The sequence below is a fragment of the Siniperca chuatsi genome, linkage group LG18, assembly GCF_020085105.1.
Source record: "Siniperca chuatsi isolate FFG_IHB_CAS linkage group LG18, ASM2008510v1, whole genome shotgun sequence".
Taxonomy (NCBI): Eukaryota; Metazoa; Chordata; class Actinopteri; order Centrarchiformes; family Sinipercidae; genus Siniperca; species Siniperca chuatsi.
The window spans coordinates 19,762,783-19,789,308 of NC_058059.1; the positions used below are offsets into that span (position 1 = coordinate 19,762,783).

General features: G+C 40.4%; 1 protein-coding gene across 6 annotated transcripts in view; it reads left to right on the plus strand.

Moving 5' to 3' along the window:
* Positions 1-26,526, plus strand: part of rxraa (retinoid X receptor, alpha a) — a 107,953-nt gene that overhangs the window by 62,145 nt on the left and 19,282 nt on the right. For 3 of the 6 annotated variants that reach the window (XM_044174760.1, XM_044174761.1, XM_044174764.1), the window contains 3 exons: positions 2,917-3,155; positions 18,399-18,558; positions 21,228-21,407. In XM_044174760.1, the coding sequence (XP_044030695.1) occupies positions 2,917-3,155; positions 18,399-18,558; positions 21,228-21,407 (579 nt within the window). The remainder of the gene's footprint in view (positions 1-2,916; positions 3,156-18,398; positions 18,559-21,227; positions 21,408-26,526) is intronic. The other 3 variants (XM_044174763.1, XM_044174765.1, XM_044174766.1) reach the window with 1 other exon arrangement.

A 26,526-nucleotide genomic window follows, 5' to 3' on the forward strand; every position in this document is an offset into this window, starting at 1 on the left:
GTATCTTTTTCTTACATTGTCTTGCTTGTCCTCTCCTTAACATTCCAGGCTGTTTTGTGTTGTCATTTCTTTCCCTTTGTTTTCCTCTCCTCTCCTCTCCTCTCCTCTCCTCTCCTCTCCGGGGAGGATTAGGACAGAGTCCTTTTCATCCTGCTGTAATCCTATACTGGCAACCCAACTCCAACAAGAATAAACACACACATGCAAACACACACACATTTTGCATTGAGATATCTATTTGTTCACATATAATCTGACCACATAGCTACATAGTTTGCTTCATGTTCATCTGGAAAAAGAGCATGAGAGAGGATGTTTGGAGATTTTTCAGTTAATTTTCTGCTCTGGTTATTTCGTCCAAAAAAAGGTGGAAGAGAGAGAGACATAAGGAATGAATGGGAGAGAAAGAGACATAAACAGTCTGATCTACCTCCCAGCCCGTCTCTGTCACCCCCCTCGAGGTGGGGCCTTGCTGGGACTCTGTCAGCTGAGCTCCCCCTTGCTGAGAACTACAATGGCAGATTGGCAACCCTAATACCACAGCTCACTTTATCTGCCTGAATTAAACCCAATTGGCGAAGGGTTATGGGAATTGCTGGCTCAGGGAGAGCTTTTTATTTATTTATTTTATTTTTCAGGAATTATGTGTGTAGGCGCATTTTAGGGAAAAAAATGTAATCAGAGGGATAGAAGCTTGAGGGGTATCAGTCAGAAGATTAAACATTGAACTAATACAGCTAGATGCAGAGCTGTTGTTAGCCTTTTATTAAGAAGGATGTGTGTTTGTTTTCAAAGGATGAGGATTGCTGATGCTTGTGAGGCAAGCACTGTTTGGCTTGGCCGACCTGCCAGCTAGGTTGTTGCTCTGAGGATTGCTGATGCAGGGGACTAAGATGCAAAGATTCCCCCTCTTCTTTCCTGCATTCACAAGACATTTTTCAACAGAAACACACCACAAAGAACACACACATACTCCAAAAAAAAATCCTGTAAAGTCAGCTGGGACAGGGACGAAGCACTTCAGGAAAATTGCTGTGAACTGGACTCTCGGCTGTCAACTAATTGAACCATCCATCAGTTTTATTCCACTGCGCGGACACAGAGGAACCTGGTCACTTATGAAATGGGGGAGTGTGATAGACAAGCCACACTCCCACTTATTACATAACTAGTCCATGTCCCCGCTGCAGAGAGAGCAAAGTTGTAGTGTCAAAATAGGACAGGGTATCAGAGGAGGGCATGTTAGGACAAAGTACTCATCAGAGGTGAACCTGAGCTGTCTTATGTTAGCTGTAGGGGTGGGCGATTTGGATAAATTGTTCTAGTATAGTGTATATATAATTTTATGGTTTTATTGGTATACTAAAATGATCAGGTGGGAATGGCTGTTGATGCAGACATTTGATGCACAATTCCTGTAAAGCTTTACGATTCTGCTCGTAATTATCTGACATCTCATGGTATATATCGTCCAACACAAGTCAGCTGCTAATGTAAGGTAGAAAAATAATTTAGGGCTGCAACTAACGATTATTTTCATTATTGATAAATCTGCTGATTATTTTCAAGATTCATTGATTAATCTCAGAGACCAAAATGACGTCTTCAGATGTCTTTTGTGTTTTGTCCAACCAACAGTCTAAAACCCAAAGATATTCAATTTAATATAATGTCAAATAAGGAAAAGCAGCAAAAACGTCACGTTTGAGAGGCTAAAACCATCAAGTGTTTGTCATTTAGTTTGAAAAATAACTTAAATTATCAAAATAGTAAATTAATATTCTGCCGATCGACTACTTGTTGCAGCTAAAAACAATTGTAGTGAATAAATGAATGCTCAAAAAGCTGAAATGTTTCTTTGCATATAGCCCAAAATCAGTTTGTCTCAGAGGGCTTATCAATCTGAATAGCTTGTAACACCCTCCATTAGCCACTCATAAGGGGAAAAAATGGAAGTACAAAACAGGAGGGCGCCCTCTTCCATGATGTGCAGGCAGTGTTGAAAAATGAGCCAGGAGGAAGGGAGCTGTTATCAGTGCACATACTGTACAGCCCTGTCGCCAAATTCTCAGTGACATACCACAGTACCCTCCTTCTTTCGCACTCCTGCCTGTCCCATATCTTCTGTGTTGACAGCTGATGGGAAGATGACCCGCTCAGTCAAGGTAAAGAGTAGTGCTAAATCTAGGAGGGATAGGAAAGACAGAAAGAGCATACACATGACCTCATCCTTATCTCTCCCTCTCATCTCACTGCAGATTTCCCCTCAGCTCTGGTACAAGGTTGTATATTTCATTCTCCTGGGCCCACTACTCCACTCACCAACCACATACATTATAGATATACATCCTGTCCTCATAGATCCCTGAGGGAAACACTTGTGAAGAGGTAAACTCCTCATTGAGGGACAGAACCAGTGTATGAGAGAGCAAGAGAACTCCTGTGTAGACATCATAGTCTCCACCATTGACTCACATGTTAGATTTTGTTCTTTTTTTTACAAGAGCTCTCATTTGATAGTGTTTTTGCTGATTTGTCCATTTTCCTGGACTGTGCTCAGATTCAACAACTGCTTTCACACTTCACCAGATGTGCTGAAATTAAAAAACTGAAATTAGCTCAAGTGTGAAAACGTCCTTTTAATCCTTTTAATCGTCCCTTTAAAGGTGTATGTGAACAACATGGATTTCAAAAGTATTATGTTGAAATGACGAAGTCTTAATGTGCATCAGGTTCTAAAAGCTAGTTGAGTTTCAGTGGATGGGTTTTTTCTTAAAAATCAAAAACCACGTTATGCTGACAATCTTCATAAAGATGTTAGCGTTAGAAATGATAGCAGTGAAAATAATAAAGTTATAGCAACAGCCAATGAAGATTTAATTCTAATTTCCCTCTTTTTTTTATTTTCTCAACCAGACTCGTCGGGCCAGGTGACCTCCTCGCCCCTGGGCTCACCCACATCGCACCGGGGAATGCATCCGTCTCTGCTCAGCCCAACATCCATGGGGCCCTCCGGCTCTCTTCACTCTCCCATCAGCACGCTGAGTTCACCCATGAACGGCCTGGCTTCACCCTTTTCCGTCATCAGCTCGCCCATGGGCCCCCACTCCATGAACTCGCCCGGCATGGGATACGGCCCAAGTGTCAGCCCCCAGGTGAGGCCCGTGACAGACTCACAAATATGAAGATGCGCACACACACACACACACTTTTTAAAGTATATTTGTGTAGTGTATAGAACATAGCGAATAACACTGAGGGGTTTTATTCCAGGGTTCCAGAGTTCTTTATGGTATCAAACCATCAACAATATTTATTTCTCCAGTTCTGTTGAGTTGTTGATGTCTGATTTGTTTGAATTTCAGCTAGTAAGTAAATATAGTCTCTGAATTACCCTGAATTCTACAAAGTAGCTTCAACTAAATGCCTAATATACATTAGTTTTGTTGCATTTTTTTCTTATGCAGTAGTGAAAACCTGGATTGTCCCTTTTTTAAAAAACAGTTTGACAATTGGAAACACGCTTATTAGCTTTCTTGCCAAAACTCAGATGAGATACCACTCACTTATGTACATAACTCCTTCTAAAACCATGACTTGTTGTTACACTGGTTAAGCAAACACTACACACCTTGTTAATCTGACAGCTTTAGAGGTGGTAGTAGCTGATATTTGTTTTCTTGTCTTTATTTATTTATTTTTTTTACCTTTGGACAGAGCCAGGCTAGCTTTTTCCCTCTGCTCCCACTCTTTATGCTAAGCTAAGCTAACAAGGGTGGTATTGATCTTCTCATTTAACTCTCTGCCAGAAAGTGAATAAGCATATAGCCCAAAATGATAACTATTCCTTTAAATAGACAAGGAAACAACTATAGGGTTTTTATGGCCAAGCTACACGCGTAGCAGCTGATTTATCACATTCAGAAATCAGAAAGTTTCATGTTTAGCAGCCTCTGCCGTGTTTTCATGAGGTTTTGCCGTGTATTCAGTCTCCACACAAAAATACAGCTGCCCTATAAACTAACCAGACAAACGGTTGTGTATCATGTCTTACAAAGTGTGTTCACATGTCTCAGAAGTGCAAATTACAGTCGCCTACATACACACACATGCGCACAAACACACACATAATTTTCCTAAGCCAGGCCCCATCAGACAGAGGCCCTGCTTTGACCTCTTGCCACAGTTAATCAAGGCCTATTCAACTGGGATTCCACAGTACTTCAGCTCTGTCACTCTTTCTTCTATATCTGTGGCAAATTTTTCATTCTCTTCTTCATTCTTTTTCTTTCTTGCTATCCTCTTTCCTCTTTTTTTCCTTTCTTGTTTTTTTATTCCTTGTCTCTTTCACACCATCTCCATTTCCTCTCTCTTCTTCTCTGTCTCTGTCGTTTTTTGTTCCATCAATAAGCCTCAGTTTCTTTGGTATTCAAAAAAAACACACACAATTAAGACATCAAAGCCTGCAGTGGCCCAGTTTCCGTCTACAGCCATATCTAAAATTAAAATTGTTTCCCCCAAAAATTCAGTGACTGCCCTTTTTTGTGTTTGTTAATAATTGTGTTGAAGTGTGTCTGCAATGTGATGCTATTTGGAATGGGCTCTCCTCGCTATTGTTGGGCTTATCGCCGAAGTGTCCCACATGTAATAGAGTTAAGTGTGGATTAGAGGCTCTTTCAGAAAGCGGCCAGAATATTTCATTGCTAGAAAGCCCCCTTCCCCCTCCCCACCCTTCTCCTTCTACTTTTTAATTCCAACACTTTCTTCTGTGCTGCAGTTTCTGTCCCAGAGCGGCATACTCTGTATGCAGGTTGGATGTTTAGGTAGCAAACGTTACAGTTGATCTGTCTCAGTCTGTCTCATTTGAATCAATCTATAACAGGAGCTTTAGTGATTATATAACTTTTTGAGTATACACATTTATAATGTAAATATGTATATATACTTGTGTTATGGGCCATTGATGGTTTCCAGTCTGTTAAAGCGCTGCATTGTTTTGGATTTGCTGAAACAGCTGGTACCAAGGTAAATGTCTCCAAAAATGACCATTACCACCACTCTTTTTTTTTTTTTTTTCTGTTCACATTTTATTCTTTGAGATGTCAAATAAAGACACATGGATGTGAGTCATGAGTTACTGTTGACGGTTAATGGCAGACTATGAACTTCAGTTAGGGCTGGGTATCGAAAAATATACTAGTTCCGATACGATACCTGAATTTCAGTATCAGTACTGACACAGTATGTTCCTTTGAGAAATATAAACATGTTTTTTTCAGACTGAGGGCATAAGAAACAGTTAACCTCCCTCACATTGATTCCACATTTACCTTGAACCTCAATCGTTTTTCGGTAACAACTGAATTGTGTCTATAGCAGCAAGTATTGCAAACTGTCAAGTACTGAAAGTTGGCATTGCTTGGTCAGAATTTGAATATGGTCTACTTACTCTTTGCTAAATTATTCATCATATATTTTATAGAATTTTTTAGACGCTTTTGTTTTACTGCTTGTGTTAAAACAACATTAAAAACTGATGCAATGGAGTAGTTTGGCTGACTTTATTTTATCGGTTACACTACTTTAACTCCCCCTATTTAGCATTTATGTACAGCAGTAAGCAGATACAAACATTTAATAAATGGTAATGTAGTTGTACACAGCTATAAGGACATTTTTAAGTGTTTATTAATGTTCAGTATTTGGCAAGAATTATAACTTCTCCTATGAAGATATTAATACAAATGTGGTTTACTATATTATCATTCATTACCTGTTTATACACCTGCTTCCACTTACAGGTGCCCACAGGAGTTATAGCTGTTGAAAAATACATTATTAACACTTATACTGTCTCTGCGTACACCTACATTATAGTGTGTTATAAACCACTTATTAAATGTTTATATACTGCTCATGAATGCGAAATAGGGAGACTTAAAATAAATCAATTTATAAATTAAATTAATTAATTTATCAAAGAAAAAAAACAATCTTGTTGAAAAACCTGTTTTTATAACTCCAAGTATGGTACCCAGCCCTAAATCTGACAGGTACTCATGTTTGCAGGTTTGTGCTGTTAACCGTGAACATTTGCATAACTGAGTTTGAAGAGCCTGCTGACTGTTGCTCAGGGAGGGTGGAGAATGGCAGTTTGATTTTAGAGTGCGGCTCAGAGGTTAAAGATGGTGGCAGGGCCCTGTGGTCGTGAGGCGCGGCACTTCTGATGAGACGTGATTTGAGTCAGACGGCGTATGCCACTTGCTCTTAACACTCGGCTGACTTGCTGTTTTCATGAGCAGTTGACTGGAACAAGGTCACAGCTCAGCCTCTTCCCTACTTAACCACCCAGAGGCCAGCACAAGACCCCCTCCTATGCTAACCACACACACACACACCTAAGCACACAGGCATGGACACACACACTCACTATAAACTCACATACTTGTGACCAAACAAATTTTGCATGCACTTTAAGTTGTATCCGTCCTAAAGATCTTACATGCACATATAGTATGTACAGTATAAAAGAAAGAAACCAGAGTTTTTCTTCCTTTCCTACTTACTGTCTTTCTAAGCTGTCCTCATTACAAAAAGTCCTTGTTTACCATGAACTACAATCATCAGTGTCTTCTTTTAGCAGGAAACCCAACTTCTACATGCATGGAAATATAAAATCCAGGTGGAGATCTGATTATACCAGTCTGGTTCTTTTTAAAACCTGTGTAATTTTCAATGAAAATTGGTAAAAACCAAAAACAGTGAGCCTTAACTATCGTCTACATCAAAGACGTAAATGACAACTTGATGAAAGCCGAGGACGGGATGAACAAAACTCCCATTCTTACTGGAATCTTGCATCCCCCAAAAGCCAAACCACATGTGAAGAGAGAGACAGTCCTTTATCATCAGCCAATTCTTACATCTCAAACAACAGTACTTCCCCTTGAGCTCTGCCCGAAAATCCAGACATACTGACATACTGTGGGATTTATTTTTTTTTTGTGAGAAACTTTTTAGTTTGTCGCGTTTGTTCGTGATCTGCTGTGTATAATGTTAATTATCAGAAAAGCATCTGCATTGTTCTGAGGAGGGCCCACACACTGTCAACAAACATATCTTGACACGAAGACTTCGTCTGCAAATGCAAAATGCATACTTTGTCTTTCGTTAAGTGCTTTTGCCATTATGAGGCTTGTCGTCTCTTGTTTTTCTAGAGCTGTATGAGGGGAGAGATGGCGAGACATCTCCCTGGGTATCTGGTCAGGAAGCGGTTCCAGGCATGCCCGTTAGGATCAGACCCATCATTGGCCGGTGTCTGTGGGCTTGAACTCACTGACAATACAGAACATCTCTCGATCACAGACACCACAAGTCTCCAAGCAGCTGGAAGGGATTATATGCAGGGTTGGAACACATTTTACACTTCCAATGACAATGGCGAGAGTTGTCTGGCTCTTTTTTGCGGGGAAAAAAGGGGTTTCTTTATCATCTGACCACAGCCGACTCCCATTTTCCATTTTGTGGCTTAGTCTGTACCCCTCTGGCTTCCACGCTCCCCCACTGAAACCTTCCTGAGAATCCTAAACCAACAACAGGCCTCTAGTGTCTCTCAATACGCCTTTAAAAATACATATAAAGCTTGAGTGTTTCTGGAGTCCAACGCAGTAGGAACACTGATGTGAAAAAGGTGTAAATGTTTTACAAGTAATGGAACACGTGCTTAATAAGTTATAAATGAGCGGCGGCGGTGATGTCATGCGCTGGTTTTGGGTACGTCGTGTTTAGGCGAGGGTTGCTAGGAGACTGAAGCACAACACACTTGAGAGAGAGAAAGAGGGGGGGTGAGCGTAGTGGACCTCAGCCCCTTCCTGTGTGGGAGTAATAAAGGTCCATTCCGCTGCTCTGGTCTTTGATGGACCTCACTGTAGTTACTCTGCATGACATCATGGTTGCGTGGCTCTAATGGCCGCACAAAGGGGCTGTGTGTAGGGTCCCAGGAGAACAGTTAAGGCTCTCTAACGTCAATCAACCCTCAAATGGATGGGGGGAAAGCATTTTTTTAAACAAAGCTGTCTCCAGGTAGCAATTAGAAACAGTTTTAGAGACCACTTTTTTCCCCCAGCACTGGTAGTTCAAGGAACTGTAACTAATGTGTAGAATTAATTTAGTCGTGCTCCATAGAAGTTTAGTACACAGTTCTTTAGTTCTTAGTTTCTTGTAGAGAAAAACATCACATTACTTTTCCTGTTACACAAGTGAACTATTATATTTTAGCAAATTACCTTTCCTTCCTTTTTATTCAGAAACATATGCAGGAAGTGTTATTTTGTTAAAAGAAGCTGAAAATCATGAAAGCACAGACCATAGAAGTGAGTCAGTGAATAAGTTAGTTTAAGTTAGGTTAAGTAAAATTAACCACCGTACACTGAAGTGGCTTTACTGTGACTTTATTAGGAGCAAATCTAATAGCTAAAGAACATCATAATATTTCCTTTGGAGTGGAAATGCAAATTGTGAAGAATTTACCATGTAGCTCTCATAGTACAGGTACTGGTGATTTAATTTTTTTTCCAATTGCATTTACTTGGGAATGCTATTTTTTTTCTAACAGACCCTAGGCCATGATTTTAAGACAGTATGTATAGCGCTGGGGCCAGTGTGTGTGTGTGTTCTGACTTGTGTAGGGCCACACAGGAGACGAGCCATTTAGGAGGTGGCAGCTATAAGGGATAGAAACAGTAACATTAGGTTTACATTTCAGAGAGCAGCCAACTAATGCAGGCTCTAGATATTGCGGTTTAAATGCCTCAGGGCACACATTTATTTTAAAGCTTCAAATAATCCCTTTAGGGCTTTAATTGCATCTGGTGGTGTGATCTTACAGCAACTCAACACCGTCTGTGGACAGACATGTACATTGTGGCATGTGTGTGAAGTGTAATGACACTTACTGTATGACTAATTCTAATTTTTTCACTGCTAACACACCCGTAAAACCTGTAGTAGTTCTCTCTCAACACAATGTGTCATGCAGTAAAAACAAAAACCACAACCAAAAGTGTAAGTTCTGTAAAGACATGAGAGGCAAACATGGGTCAGACAGCATTTTTAAATATTGTTGCAGTGTGGCACATCAGTCCTAAACTACTGACTTTTGACAGTGAAATGTCCTCACACACAAATAAAAATGCATGAAATACTGTACAAATGTGGTATGACGAGAACAACGAACAAAAGGTGTTTCATCTTACAACATGATCACCTATTATAATGACTATTTGTATCAGTAATTTGTGCCACAATTAAAAGATCTCCATAGTTTTATTTCCATGTATCATTTAAATAAAATAAAAACATTGCTGATCAGTAATAGATACACTGACTGACCTTTTCAATAAAAGGAACATAAAAATAGATTAGTATGATCAAGTTAAAGTTAAAATTGACCATCAAACTACATTCTGCCAGAATTGGTGTTAATCAGCCCCCACTTCTTGACCTAATCAATTGCTCACTGGATTACACTGATGAAAACATTAATCAATAAACTAGCAGGTTACTTGTTAGTGGCCAGTGCCTGTGTGACATGCTAATGATCAAGTAGTCTATTAAAAGCTAGCCGACTTGCTAGCGGATTTATCAGTCCATTATCTGCTGGATGGTGGACAATGGAAATACTAGTGAATGACTAGCAGGATGTAATCAATCTAAACACTGCTAAATTCAGTGGTGGTTTGACACTTGAATTACTGCTGGATGGTGTACTATTTGATAAAGGAAATACCACTCACACACACATAGCATACTAGAGGACACTTAGAAAACCATGATGAATGACTCGATGAGCATGGACATACTAGAGAATTAATCACTGGATGGCTCTTGTCTTGACTCTTGATCCCTTACTAAGTGATATGTTTCACAATCAACAATTCTTTTCATAATTTGCTGGAGGACATACCAGTGGACAGTGGAAACACTAGTGGAATACTCACAGGTTGATTTACAGTTAAAAAATGGAAATATGAATTGCTTATTTGAGAAAGGAATTGGATGGTCAGTTAATTGCTGGGGGACTTACTGATAGACAATGGAAATGCTTGTTTATTAATCACTGAATGACATAGATGAGCATGACCACACCCATATACAGACTAAATAATAATAATACAATTTTTTAACTGTGATTTTGGACGTATGAACCTGGTTTTCCCACATGGCTGTCTTCTACACAGTAAAATAAAATCTGTAAGTGTTCTGTAAGTGGAATAACTTAACACTTAATCAAGACATGGCAGTGGTATAAGCAAGATATTCCAGTCTGGGCCACAAACTTATTTTAAAAAAAAGAATGTATGCACTTTATGCAGTATCTATTTTCTAAGTGCATGACTTATTGTGGATTATACCTTGATTAGATGGTTTATGCTGAAAATTCTAGTAGTCATTGATCATGTATGTTGCCAAAATGATAATGTGCAGTTAAGCATACAAATTGTTATAAGAGCCAAATTGAATGGTGATGATCATCAGACACTATATTATTGTGTAATAAGACAATGTGCACGTATATGTGTACTGTATGTTTTAGTTCTGTTTTTTTCACTTTCTGATTGATAAGGGAAAATCTACCTCGCGCTGTGGCGCTCATAAATGTTAAGTTACTAAATGATGAGCATAAATTCACTTACACAGATGGGAAGATCACTTTCCTGGCAGTTCACGGCCAGAAGACGGATTTAAGTAGTTTAGCTATTGAATGTATGCTAAAATGGCATATCTGCTATCATAAAATCCTGCCGTTGGTCTGTTTTGCTTTCACACAAACAAACATACATGTTACAATTCAAACAGTCGAAGAATTATTATATAGTGAGGAGGAAAAAAAAGACAGAAACTTTGGAGAAGACTGGTGTGAAAGGAGAGTGACTCCAGGGCTGTAAGGTCTGCTATGTCAGTGGTAGGCAGTGCAGTCCCTACAGGAGCACCACTGTTCCCTATAAAAACAGCCCTTATGCTCATCCACCCACACACAAAGCCAAGGACACAGTTACACACGTGCATGCAGAGAAAACATACACTCATGCATGTACACATGAAATCCAGACACACATGCATGCAGGCACACACACACACACACAAACCTGACGCAAAAATTTAAAATACACGTATGCATGCCGCGGACCCCACCGCTTTGTGCACACACACTCCCATGGATGCCAAAAACATTTACAAAGACAAAGGCACGCACAGATACTGCCACACTGAGGTGAGGCAACAGCTGAAAGTCACTCTGCATATTCCCACTTCACTCCTGCAAGGCTCACTGCCTTTCATGCCACTGATAGTCTTACTATCCTTTTTTCACTGTAACAAAAGTTTCTGTCAAAACACACACACACACATAAGCGCCAGCGGTGCTTGCGATGATTCATTTTATCTGTTGTGGCACAGCATGGGGTGAGTGTTGGAAACCTCCGAGCTGTCTGCTTCTACTAAATTCTATCCACTGGGAGAGAGTAGAGAAAGTAGTAGAGAATACTTTATTAGAGCTGAGTGACAATAATCATGGAGCTGTTTTACAATAAGGCAGACTTTAGAAGGATTTCTATGTTGTCACTAAAGACTTTATTAATGGTTAACAAATAATTTATGTTTTCACTTACAGATCATTATTAAACCATTAAAATGCATTCATTGGGTTGTGAGCCCATATGCAAGTGAAGGATCCCTTTCTTTTCATTATATCCTCAGCCAACAATCTTGAATTCATCCAGAAAGATGTAAAACATCAAGACCAAACATAGTTTATTTATGGCCATGATTAACGCTGATGTTGAGGACAACAATGAACACAAGTGTATTTAAGAAATGGTACAATTAAAATGATATCAGGATAAGTAAAATATAAGTCATTGAGTCTGTGCTGAAAAGGCCGTACTCCAATAGCAAAGCAGTAGGAGAATACATTGAAACTTTTTAATAAATATTAGGGCTAAGAAATAGTTATTTTGGACAGTAATTCCACGGTGTAGAGATGTGGATTGTTCACGGTTCCCTGTGGAGTTTTAGACCCGTAGCAGTGCTATGGAGCTGTGTTTCTATGAGTGGGTCCCCGTTTTGTTTATCTCAGAGGGCGCACATGCACACACGCATGCGGGTTATGCGATACACATTCCTGCCAGTGGTTTCAAACTATTCCGCTGATCAACAGGGGGCGGTAACACGCCAAGATGTGCAACAATGCGCCAGCAAACACAGTCGAAGAAGACTGCAATGCTGGTAAACATGGATGTAAACAATGCTGGAATTAAAATACTTTAAAAATCGGCTTTGCAAATGTTTTATGAGGAAGATGCATTCCAAAATGCATTCAACACATTTGTTAGAGCTCAAGGATACACAAGGCGTTTAAGTCACATGTTAACACATGTTTCAATGACTAAAATCCTTCTTTCCTTTCCCAAGGGTAACTTTAAATTTATAGTGACATGACAGACCTACAGAGTTCATCCGCAAATAACTGAACTGCAGTCTGAACTATTCTGTGTATTCTGTGCACGCTCACACCCACGTGTCTGATGATTTGTGCTTGTTTGTGAACTATGTGTGTTCAAGCAGGTGTCTTTCAAACTCGTAACAGTGCCATAATTGATCCCAAAGGGTGTCTTACTGTGAATATACCCCGAGGGCCACAGAACAGCGGACCCATTAAACCACCCCCTGTCTGAAACCCAATCCCCCATCTCTGCTGATACATGTCCAGATAAGACTCACACACTCACAGCACGGGGATGAGAAGAAAGTTCCTACTTTTGCGGGACCGCTGAGATAAGTTTTGCTTTTAGAAGGAAGTGATGGTCACAAGGTGTCAGAGGTGAAAGGTGACACAGGGTTATCATTAGGTTACATCATGACCTGATCCCTGTCCACACCTCTCAGGAGGCAGCTGGTTAGGTGTTGTCTCCTGTCAACACAAGATTTGTAACCTGTCCACTCACACCTCTTTGCTTTCTCTTCACATTCTAGCTTTGGACATTTTTAGTGTCTTGCCTTGAAGCAGAAGTGAATTAAAGTTGCAAAAATGAATTGTGGTTCAGGGAGTGATACAGTTTAGGGGAAAGAGATCTATAACAGTGGATTGTAAAGCAGTGCATTCTATTCCTGTTGTTGTGCCACTGCATAATGGAAAGCCTTATGATGGAATTCTGTAAGGGCGGTTTGAAAGAAAACTGTGAAGATAACTTTCTCGGTGTTAAAAAAGAAAAAAGAAAAGGTGCCCTTGAACTGGAAAGCAACTGAAGTTCCACATGAGGGTTGTGCATTGAGGAGTGGTGCGCTAGGATTTGATGTCTCCTTTTGAAGTGTCTTTATGAGCAAAGTCTGTGCTCTGACTCGCTGAATCGAGCTAAGCCTGTCTTAAGCAAAGGCCTCCGCTGTCTCCGCTCTTCTTTCCTTTTCTCCTCTGTTTCCTCGAGGGACGAATCCTTTCTTTTTATTTCACCACCATGTGTGTTGTCTTAGCATACTAATAGTTTAGGGGGCCTGCTTCGCTGCCCAAGATTATTCTTTCTATTAAAATGAATCAGGACTGAATAACACACCTAAGCCAAGCTGACTCACAATAATAATTTTATACTTTATATCAAATTTTTAGTTGTGTATCGTTACAATAAGACACACACTGATTGCTGTTGCACTTAATCTCATAGTATTTTATTTATTATGAGATTTTCTGATTGGTCTGTATGTATTAATGTATTTGACTAAAATACCTCTTTTGTAGTGGTTGTTGTAGCCTGTGGGTATAGTATAAAGTAGTGGTGAAAAGATTGAGCAGTTAGTTGATGGACAGAAAATTAAAAGACAGCAATTGTGCCTCACACAAAGCAAGGGACTTTGGAACTTGTAATTGTGATTTGGGCATTTTTTTTCTGGATTAAAAGATGAATAGATAAATAATGGATAGATCTATAAGGACAAAAATCATCAGTTGCAGCCCCAGCTTACACAAGTCATGGTGGTTGTGGTTTATTGTACTGTGTGTTTTTATGAAACCAGAACACCACTTCTTTAATGTCTTAGTGCACAGAGGTCACAATTTGCGTATAATCATTTTTTTTTTTTAATGTATACATTTTTTTGTAAAATTTCAGATTTTCAAACGTGAAACATTCATGTAATACCTCGTTTGAAAAGTAGAAGTATTAATTCATCCCCTTTTACATGTTTAAACATTACAGCATTATGCTGAAGCCAGTGGGTGGCACAGGACATATAATCACATATAACAATTCTGTGCAGAATCTGACACCCACAAGCAAACAGAGACCCCACTGTACTGGAAGTACCAATCGAATGTCCGCCACAACATGTTATGTAACACCTGCAGCACATGAAATAGTGTTATTCAACTGGAGCATTTCAGGCGCTCGTGTTGTACATTGTACTGCAGGGAATCTTATGTCCTACATTTCCCGTCCTTGATGTTAAATGCCCCTCGTTTGTTTCTCTCCCTCAGTCTGTAAAAGTTTGAAGCCAAGCCTTCTACTCCTCAAAAAAAAAAAGGAAAAAAAAGCTGGACAAATAGCATGTAAGGAGAGGATTGTCAAGGGGTTTCCCAAGATGATACGGCTGTACACACAGCTGGCATACCTCCCTGTGAAGGGAGTCGCATATATGTGTTGTAGGGGAGGGCACGTGTATTCTATTTCCAGAACCAGTCCTGAGCCACTTTAATCCCCCCGCCTTGCCTCCATTGCCATGGGCAGAAGAGAAAGAAAGGCCCCCCCAGTCTGCCCACCCCACCGTGGGGAGCAGTGTTGCTGAGATTAAGTTGCAAGTTTACTGAAAATAGATTGTGAGTGGAAGAGTCTTTTCTGTCAGGCAGACAGAGGGTTTGATAGAGACGATATCAGCAAAGGAGACAGTTCTGTTAGCACTGCACTAACTAGGCGTTTAACTGAGGTAAGACCTCATGTTGTGTGTGTTTGCATGTGCGAAGATGTGGGTGTGTGCGCATGCCGGCGAAGCTGGTTCCAAGCAAATGATGCAGCTGTGTTGGTGCCTTTGTGTCTTGGAGACGCTTTCAAAAATGTTCTTATTCCGTGCAAAAAGGCTTTTCCAGCACAAGGCAGCATTTTGCCAACATAAATTTAATTTAAATAGTGCAAATGATACTTTTGTTAGTTTAAATGACACATTTAGTATCACTTCAATATATACTATGGCCACTTGGTTGATAATCTGCAAAAGATTTCCTTTTTTCCCTTTGTATTAATAATGAAATAATGTATAAAATGCTACATGGAAAGCTCTGCAGGATAATAACCTAAAAATAATCTTTTTTCCACCTTAAGCTTTGTGTGTGTGTGTGTTGCATTCAGTGTGTATTTGTGTAAACAGGGTGTGAAGAACAGGCCAGGGATGGGTGTGAATTGAACATTTTCATGTGGTGGAGAGCTTTAACCTTTTCAACCCACTGAACCCACCAGTGGATCCATCATTCAAATGCAGCCAAACATTCAAACCCACATATGCTATATATTTGAAATTTTAGTCAGCTTCCCAAGTCATGTTCCCATGACACCAGATATGTCATGCTGAATTATGTGAAAATGTGTATAAAATGATGCAGAAGACATCTAGAATTTTCTATTTAATGTGATGGTAAAGCACCATGGTTTGGAATATTTCACTCAGTGTGAGCACGATACACTGTAGCTTCAAGCAAAAACGTATGGCATTGCTGACATTTTTCAAACTTTTAAGCTATTTAAGAGGAATCAAATATAAGCATGTGAAATGAGATGCCAGGAGCCACAGCAGCTAGGTGTGTACTCGTCTATGTGCATGACTGTGTGTAATATATGTCATACACACGTTCATGTGGTATATCTGCGTCTATGTATGTGCAAGCTTCTATTTTGGAGAACTTGTATGTGCATGTATGTGTATGTGTATGTACTGCATATAAATGCTTTTGTGTGTGTCAGAGCAGCTGCTTCATCCTCATGGCATCATAAAAGATGTTAAAGTTTAATACTCTTGTGTTTCTGGGCAGTTTCAGAGAACTCGTGCATCTTACCTTACATGTTGTAGTGATGATGGCGTTGATGAATACTTTGCTCAAGTGATGCATTGGTTTGGACAATGCATTGGACATTAATCTCTGTTGACCACACAAGTAAAAAGTTGAAGAAAGAGAAATGGGCAGAGTGCAAGGAAGAGATGTGCTGTGTATAAACCCCACACACACACACACACACACACACACACACACACACACACACACACAAAACTATAATGGTCTTGAGCACATTTCAGCTTGAAAGAAGCAGAGCTATAAGATAATGGCTAGCGCAGACGTTTCAGAGAAGTGCCATATATAAATGGGCACTCCAACGATTTTACATGTTGAAGTCACTTTACCGGTCAGCCTGTGAAACCAGTGGTATATGTCCTCTGTGGCTCTGGGGGAGCTTTGTCATGTCTACGAGGCAGGGATGATCTAACGAAAGATGCTATTGAGTTGCATTATGGGAAATGTAGGATCCAGGATTGTTGGGTGCTTGACCCATCATTTAGTATAGAAAGTCAGAATTTAGTTGAAAATACCCATCATAATTCCCCAGGGCCCAAGTTGTTTTTGCTTGATAAATCACGATTAATTCGTTTTTTCCATCGACTAATAGAGTTGTTTCAGCACTACTCCCTTTTACATGCACAACTACACACCAGTGTGTGTATACCAAATCCAACTCTTGTTTGGTCTCCTCAGACATATTGCAGCACTGTAATTGTTTTGTTTTGTCTGTTTGTTAGCTGTTATGTCATCTTTTGTGTTATGTCATTTACACCAAAAAAACAAAGTCATCTTTTAAAGTATTCTCATCTTATTATTTGAGAAATCATATAAATAATCTGTAGAATACTCAATTATAAAAACAAAAAAATCATAAATATGCTCTATGTAGATAACTCTAAATTGCCCGTATTGAATGAATGTGTGAGTGAATGGTTGTCTGTCCTTGTCTGTGTCTGTGTTCGCCCTGCGACGAGTTGGCCACTGTCCAGGGTGTGCCCTGCCTAAGGCCCGAAGTCACTGGGATAGGCTCCAGTCACCCGCGACCCCCTAACGGGGACCAAGCGGTAGAAAATGGATGGATGGATGGATGCTCTATGTAGAGTTTTGGAGCCACATGTTTGCTGTGGTGTATACATTTCTGTGTTCTTCCAGCTCGTTGCTAATGTACTCTGTCAGATCACTGTAAAGGCAGTTGAGGACAACAAACTCACTTAGAATTGTCATGTATATCTCGTCATTATACAAACAAAATGGTTCTTCTGTCTTGCTGGGTCCCTGCAGACAGAGACAGGGTTCCTCTGCTACATTATGAGCTAAATATAGAGCCAAGAAGTGTTTGTGCTATCAGACATGTCTCATATGTGGTAACTTAATGAAAACACGTCTGGCTGTATGAGCCCACGTGGCTGCTCTCTTACCCCTCTGTTGTGGGTGTGTTTGTCGGGGATCCACTTCTTCCCCCACTGTCATAATGTCATTTTAGCATTATCTTAGTCAAGCAGACTGGTGCTTTTGCTTCTCCATTTTTTTCAGGAGATGGTGTTAATGGTTAGCTAGCCTCTGTTTCATTTTCAGTACATTTTGTGTTTTAGGATAATTTATATCCTGCACCCTAATGTTTATCTCCATTGGAAACAGCATGGTGCTAATTATAGTAATTAGTCTCCCCTTGCTCTCCACTTTTAGCAAGAGGCAAAGAGAGGTCACTTTGAGATGAATTTTATCAAAGCTCTTTTTCGTAGAGGGAGGGAGGCAGCAATTGAAGTAAGACTTAAGGCTGCAGTTGCACTGCTGCTAAAACAAATGCTGTCTCTTTATTCCGCTGTACTGTTAAATTTTGCAGTGCTGAACATTTGGGAGCCAGCGGGGCTTGTTGAGAGCATGAATAAAAGAGTTCCTGGGGCGGAGTGGTGCAGGATCCTGCTGCGCCAGATTTAGATCTGAAACAGGAGGGAGGAGAGAGACAGAGGGAGCAGTGAAAGAGGGCAAAGAGCTGCTGCTAGGACTGTTGACCATCTGTATTGAGTATCAGAAGTCATAACATCCTTTTCACTTTCTGCATTTAGCAAATTGTTCAGGACAATCTGCATGACATAAGCCCAGATTAATTTTCCCTGTTTGTATGTGTAACCAAACCTTCTCTCTCCTTAGCAGACTTGGCCCTCGTTCAATAGTTAATGTCATCAGCTAACTATGCCGCACAGCTCAGCTATGTGATGAGCTTGTGTAGTGGGGTGTATGATGTTGCCGGTTTTGAGTTCAGGGGGGCTGCTTTGTGACCTGTGGGCGTGTGTGTTTGTGTGTGTTGATGTTCCAGCTGAACTCTCCGATGAACTCGGTCAGCAGCACGGAGGACATTAAGCCCCCGCTGGGCCTCAACGGCGTGATGAAGGTGCCCGCCCAGCCCTCAGGCACGGTCCTGTCACTCACCAAACACATCTGCGCCATCTGCGGTGACCGCTCCTCAGGTGAGTGGCATCAGGCTGTGATGAGCACCCACTGAATGACCATATGAACTGCCTGCACAGGAAGCATTGCACTAAACATATTACTGAAGTCAAAATCATTGAATTTAAATAATTCAAATCAAATAATGTGAAGGTTACGCTAGATCATTTTTTGAAACTGTTACATATAGGAAAAGAATGAGTTACCAGTGCACAGTACCTTCAGGAATTTTTCAACATGCTTACCTTTTTACACTGTGGTGTTACAGCATCATGTAAAAATAGGTCATTTTGTACAGATGAGTCACAAAAAAATCGTAAAACAGGATTTTTTGTGACTCATCTGTACAAAATGACCTATGAAGTCCAAGTTTAAAATTCTAAATATGAAATGACTAAACTTAAATTGATTGGAGATGACTATTTAAAAGTGCACATGAGTCAAAGCCTAACCAAGAAGCCCAGGGAATTTTATGTATAATTTAGGGAAGAATTGTGGGAAAAAGTATAAAAATATAATTTCTCAACAGCTGGGATTACACAAGACTCCATTATTACCAAATGAAAAGAAAGTGGGACTACCCAGCATCTTACTAAAGCTGGTGTTCTGACCACACTGAGAAACCTCTAAAGAAGATCCAAAGATGAACTTTGGTCAGAGAACAGCCCCACGGACCGCTCTCTGGCAGAACTACACACTGCAGCTTCTTGCAGTGGGAGACCTTCCTGGAAAGACAACAGTCAGTGGAATTCTTCACAAATCTGGGCTAAATAGCAAGGAGGCCAGAGAGAAGCCACTCCTGAGAAAATGCATGTGAGGGCAGCACCATAAAGGCGCATGAAAGAAAGTGAAATCATGAGGCAAAAGATTGTACGGTCTGAAGGAACCAAACCTCAATTCAGCTTCGACTGAAATAGAGAAGCGCTGTCTTTGAGGGAAACCAGGCACAACCCATCACTCATCTCAAAGCATCCCTACCATGAAGCATGGTGACGCCATGGGGCAGTGGGGACTGCTTGTAGAAAAAGAATACTGCAGGCAAATACAGGCAGATTTTGAGAGGAACCTGTTTCAGAATGACAGAGTTTGACAGTGAGTTTCAAAACAGTGCAAGTAGGAATATTGCCACATCCTTACTGGAATGCCTTCAGATAGGGCTGTAAAGATACATTCTGCAGTACGTAAGGGTTTGTCTTGATACATGATAACAGGGTTGCTTGTCAATGTTTTTGTGAGAACTGAGAAATATATGAATCACAAGACAAATTACATTTTAAACATATTGATACCTTTTTTCAGTTCAAATTTCAGCCACTTTCATGTTCAAAGGAGCCATATGAGAGATGCAAACGATTAAAAATCAGCAAGCTATGACTTGTCTTACTTGCAATGTCTTACTAGAAAATAAATCCATAAAAGCTGCTAGATCTGCACTGCGGACGCTACTTCCATGTAGATATGGCTGTGCATGTTAGTATTTATGTTGTTGGTTGTCACGTTGTTGTCTTTGTTCCAAAATGTTGCCTCATACCAGACTTAAAACGTGCTGAAATGTCCTCATTTCCACTTTCAAGTGAGTCCTTTTTGTCTACGTCTACACAGATTTGTGTGACCAAAGTTCAAATTTGCAGAAAAAAATCCCGTTTTCAGTTTTAATTGTTGGCCATTTTTTGGCCTTTCACACAGCACATGCTCACTCCGGGGTTCTCTTAATCATTGGCTATCATATGGTCAAGAGCTAACCTAACCACAAGAACATTTAACCCATGGCTAATTGTTAGCCCAAGGCTAATCACTCACACAGCAGTCCTTTTTGAAAAAAGGTCAAACTCTTTTTTTTTTGTTTCACACAGTCAACAAATAACGCTGTGTTCAAATGTTTTTCTGGGGATAACCATGAAAAGTTTTCAGCCCTGGGATGAAGCTGGATATCTAATTCATTGGACAGTCTTAGTGCCATCCTGCGTCATCGGTGTTACATGGACCCAGGGGGGAAAATCAAAACAATGTTTAATAGCAAGTCATGCTTCATTTAACTGTGCTCGGAGGCTCTGTTTATCTTCTCTGGTGGTCTGACCAGCAAAGAGGAAGAAAGAAACAGTTTGAGCAACACTGGAGAATCAAAATGGACTTCATCCATCATAAATAACAAAAAAGAGCTGTTAGGAAGAGTGGAAAGAGACGATTCGTTCTGTATCACAACATGACGTGAGAACAGTACCGTAATGCAAATCAATGAGGCCCCCTGCAGCTTGCCTTCAGTAGGCCCCCTTTTCTTCCCCAGCTGCCTCAGCATAACCCTTAAACACATACTTTAATAGGTCTTTGATCATGATCTCTCTTTTGCTACCTCAGAAGCTGGTTCCTGTATGCAGTTTTTGTGGTTGCATGTTATCTCAGACTGTGAAGGTTTTTGTTCTAAGGTCTCTTGTCTGAGACCTGCTATTAAAGTTGCAGTGTGCTCCATTATGTTGCTGTTCTGGTGGTCACTGGGTTGCAGACAAGTTACTACACAGAACAATGGACGAGACGAGCGACTGACTTGCTGTGTCGCTGTCACCAAACTGACAACCTCATGTGTGAATTAGACAATAATTAGACACTGAGACAAAAGGGAAAATATGACTCAGGAAATATTTTATACTCTATATGCATTAGACAAACCATCTCTGTGTCCCTCTCTCCTCAGGTAAACACTATGGAGTGTACAGCTGTGAGGGCTGCAAAGGTTTTTTCAAAAGGACGGTGCGCAAAGACCTAACCTACACCTGTCGTGACAACAAGGACTGTGTCATTGATAAGCGCCAGAGGAACCGCTGCCAGTACTGCCGCTACCAGAAGTGTTTAGCCATGGGCATGAAGAGAGAAGGTACAGCACATACCGTTGAGGATAAAGTCCCACCTACCCATTCCCTCAAATCTGTACTAATGCACATAGACACACATTTAGACATAGATAAGGGATCATTTTAGGAAATGAAGGTGCAGTGTAGTATATATGATGAAAATATTTGGTATTTTTGTGACCAGAAACACACAGAATACCCATATAATATATGGAAATGGCATCAGTTTAGGAAGACTGTATTATCAGATCATCCCTTTTAAATCAGTGCACTTTCCGCCATTGTGTACTGAGCATTGTATAAAGGACAGGAGAATCCAGGCTGCCTTCATTTGGCAGTATACTTCGAACTAATCTGATTTTGGTCTCAAACTGTTGTTGAATGACACTCCGAGTAGGTGCCAGTATATTCACTTTGACTACAGGTTCATTCATTTAATGGCGTCCACACCAGATACGAAAGCTTGCAAGATACAGTAGAAGTACACACAACTCATAACTTTAGTAATCAGAGCAAAATTGGTTCCTTCCTTTTGGTTGCAAACCCATCGCTTTGCCTTTTCAGAGAAAATTAATTATATTTTGTTTGATTTTAAGTGAAGTAGTGGACATGGGGAAACTGATGCAGAGTTGCAAAGTGCAAATGTACAGCACCTGAGATATGACGGATAGAAGACGTCCCTTTTTGCTTGCTTCCTATAAGTAAAGCGACTTCCCATCCTGTCTCTATCCAATTTTACAGAAGCACTTGTACACTGCTACACCAAGCTGTTCATCACAGCCATAGGCTCTACTGCATTTAAAAAAATTCTGCTTCAAGCACTACTTTTGGGGAAATAATGCATTCAGCTGTTGCAGACCCAGGAACCCAGTATTGCTGGATGTGGAAACAGAGTGATGGATTTGTGAGAACAGGCAGTCCTCGGGGAGTTCACTGATGTAGACTGGAGAAATATAAACATAACAATGGAGCTGTGTGAACTTCTGCTTCCTTTGCATCCTCTGGATGTCACCATTCGTGCTGCTGTGCTCCTAATTATTTGTATAAACTTGGAAGTTGTGTGGGACAGTACCTAGTTATTGTGAACCAGCTTGTTTTCGCAAACACAGTGATTTTGTGTGTGCTTATTTTGCGAGATACTCAATGCACAAAATGTAATCAAAGTACTCAAATTGGATAATGTCTTGTAATTGCCTGGCACAGTGAAAATGTGCACCACATTCCTCAAATTAGAGGCTGCTGATGGAAAGCACATACTGCTCCTGGCCTTTTCAAGAGATTTTATCAGTTGCATGGTGAGGCCACAGATGCAGAACATGTAGTTATGAAGGACAGACCATTAATCAAACTGTCACTTCGAAATCATATTGTCAGTGTCCATGTGTGGTTAAAGAATTCAGTTCAAAGGGAATCAGGCATCTATAACATAAACATAATAAGGCTTTATGTCATTTGTTTAGGGTTTGTTTTAGTGAACCTACTCTGGCAACTAAAGCCATAAAATTAACAAAGAACATGACTGACCATTTACAAGCTCATTGTTTTTTACTGATGATACTTTGGACGGCTTCTTGACAGCAAACATTGCATGTTTAACAATCTACAGTTTTAAGAGTCAGTTAATAAATCATCCCGATGTGGACAGGAAGGGCTGCATTTCACCATTAAAGGATTTATTCAAGATGCAACAATCAAACATTTCCTGCAAACTTAAATCACCGCTCCTCCAACCTCAGTAGAGAGTGGGGATTATAGACTATCCACTGTAACATTTACATGGTTATGGGTTAACTACCATGAATGTCATGCTGAAATATTACTTTTTTGCTTCCACAGTGACGCTACTTTTAGTGGAGTCAGCATTTTGTGTTGACGAAAGACTCTTACATGTGAAGTTCCTATATCAGTTAGTCAGAGAACACCAGTGGAGGCCAGCTGATGAATACTTTTTGATGGGATTAGCTAACATTTCTGCACACTTTAATTAGCTTGCCCTTGCTTAGCATAGTTAGCATGCTACCCAGAAGCAGACTGTAATAAATGTCACTTAAATATTCATTTAATGACAAAAAATATATTTGTAGATAGTGTTACCTTCGAACCTTTTGCGACTGTGTTGATCTTGAGCTAGCACTGACTTGTGCTGCACAGTTGAATCCACTCTTCAGTACATGTACGAACACATCTTTAACACATAACCTTTCAACTGAACTTTGTGCTGAACTGAACAAACCAGCAACCGACTGAATCAGTGACAAATGTCGTGGAGTTATAAACAGTGATGCATTCGCTTAATATACAGTATATACTGAAGTGCATTTGAACAGTGATAAGTCAGGAAAAAAAGTGAATGAACTACATAGTCACTGACTACGAATCTTATTGATTTTTAACTGATTCGTAATTTCCACCTCTACTCTTGACATTTCATTAAATATTTTTTAGTGTGCTGAGATAAACACACAGCTCACATGATCGAGGTAAAGCGTGACATTATCACACGTCCATCAGACACACCTGTTAACGATATGCAAGGTCTTGCTCATCTGTTGAGGCATTTAGGTTTGTACGCACTCCAGGAAAGTTGTCTGAGGTTGACTTAAGTTCTTCTTTCTCATCTGCGATTGGAGTGTTGAGAGGAATGGGTGAGGTTTAGGATCGCCCATTTTTACGTTTGAACCTGAATTGAGCAGAGCAAATCCCTAACACTAAAACAGGCATAGAAAAATAAATGTTCAAGTGCTCATAAAGGCTTTAGCCATGTATCATCAAAGAAACAGAGCACAATGTATAAATAAAGACTGAAGCAGTTTCACACAGATATGCATCCTCTTTATATTCTCTCTGTAAGTGGGACTGGCTCTTGAGTGTCGGCATTGTTGAAAAAGATTGTAATTGTTATTGTTTGATGCTGCACTTTTCGCTCTCCAGTCTTTGAGAGTGACCCTGAGTTGGCAAATACCATCTGTGATTGTGGGGCAGTACAGTAAAGCACCTTCGAGGAAAGATTACAGAGCCAAGGAAGACCAGGAAGAGTTGGGTTGTGTGAGGGGGGAAAAAAATCAGGCAGTCAGGCGTGAATTTTAACACTCCATGAGAGTGTTAAAAATATTAGCACTCAGCAGTGCTGTTAAGTATTCTTTCACACATTGAACAAATCAATCACTGCCTCTCACCACAATGGTCACCACGGTTACAGAATACAGATATAGAGTGCATAGATTATACTGAGCAATGTACAGTATAGCCAGGGGAGCTGAAGAGCAAAGATGGTAGCAGGTGTTAACCAGGTGTGTGTGTGCAGGTGCATGAGTGTTGGATGTAGCATCACTGTTTAAAGCTGAGTAAACAAGAATAATACATGTTTTTTGGATAAATGCATTTTGGAGGCTATTCTATCCAAGGCCAATTTGTCTTGACCTTTACTTGGCCTCCCCTCTCCTCCCTCTTACTTTTATTTATATCATTGTTGGGCTCTTAACTCCTTTCAAGGATATTATCATTTACTGCCGTTCGCCTCACTGACAGTGCTGCCTAAGCCTCCCCCCTGCACCCTGAGGGCTGTGGTTAGAGAACAAGGCAGCAGTAGCCCAAAAGGCTAAGCGAATCCACAGAAAAACAGGATTAAATGAATTTATGCTCTCCCAGTCAGGAGAGGAGAGGAGGGGGAAATAAAGCTAACATGATTTCAGCCCTCCTCACCTCTCCCTGACTCCAACACAAGTATTCTACCCTTGGGCTGACCTCCACCACCAGACAGCAGTTTCTCTAAAATGGGGCCCCTTTCCCTCTCCTCCTCTAATAACCTCTGCTTCCCTTTCCCCCCACAACAAGACCACGGCCTCTCTGATTCAGGACTTGGAATAGAAACCAGAGTAGGGGAAACGTAAGAAGACAGATCATCCTGCAAACCCAGTGTGTGCAATGTGTGTGTGTGTGTGTGTGTGTGTGTTTGTGTGTGAGGCTGTACGGGTGTCCAGGTGTGTATGTAAGCTTGCATGCTGACATTGAATTTCCAAAAGCCCTTCATCATTCAACACATTACGTCCAAAACCTTTTATTAATCCATGTGTGGAGGACAAACTTATAAAAAGCCGCAGTACTTTTTTTCTGTGGTGTCTTGAATTAAGTGAATTATAACCTTTTGAAAAGACAAAACCCACACACACACACACATGCATCTTTTCCATCCTCACTTGAGGGTGGAGGTGCGGTTTCTCTTGCCTCGGCCACAGTGAGTCTCGGTGTCTGCTCAGCACACAAACCATTTCCTGTGTCTCCTCGCCAAACCAATCAGATGACAGAACCAACACGGTCTGCTTCAACCAGTTTTTATACATGACATGGGGGAAAAAATGTACGAGACAAAGTCTTCATTGATTTGTGTTCAGGGTTTTTTATTTAAGCTGTTCTGGTGACCATGCACGGTGTAAAGAAGGAGTGACAGGCCATACATTATGTATATGTCTATAAATGATTTGTGTGTAAAAGGAGCCAACTGTTTGTCATTGAGCGCTGCATGAAAAACATATCTCTTTGATAAGGAAGCTGAGAGAAGTCCTTAAACATTTCCACACTGCTGCATTGTGCATAATGTCTGTCTAAGGTCCTAAATATATTACATCCACACTGTCAAAGCAATTATTGATGATTGAACTGTCTTGGATATGTTTACTGGCATAATACATACAGAGTCATGCACTATTCACTGGCTTACATAGACACACTGACGGAAGCAGGTACTCACACATGCAGACACTTGACATGGGTAAGCGAACACACACTCAGGCACGCACACACATATTGTACTTGTGTGTAGATACAAACAATGGCCAACTATGTATTCAGTTTTCTACTGATGTGTACCAGAGTATGGACAATTTGTTTTCTCAAAATCAGCAAGAATTCAAGCATTTAATCAAAGGGAACACTCAGTGTTGAAAGCTATTCAAAAGGGGGAAAAAAGACATCTGCCTTATCAAGTAATTTCATCTCAAATTCATCCGGCATAATTTATTTTTATTCAGAGTAGAAAAAATAATCTACCAGTGTGGTTCCCTTTGTTTGATAATGTTTCCAGAAATTAGTCATGTTCAGTATCTTGAACGAGGCTTAGGTAAGGCAGATTGTAGAAACAAGAAC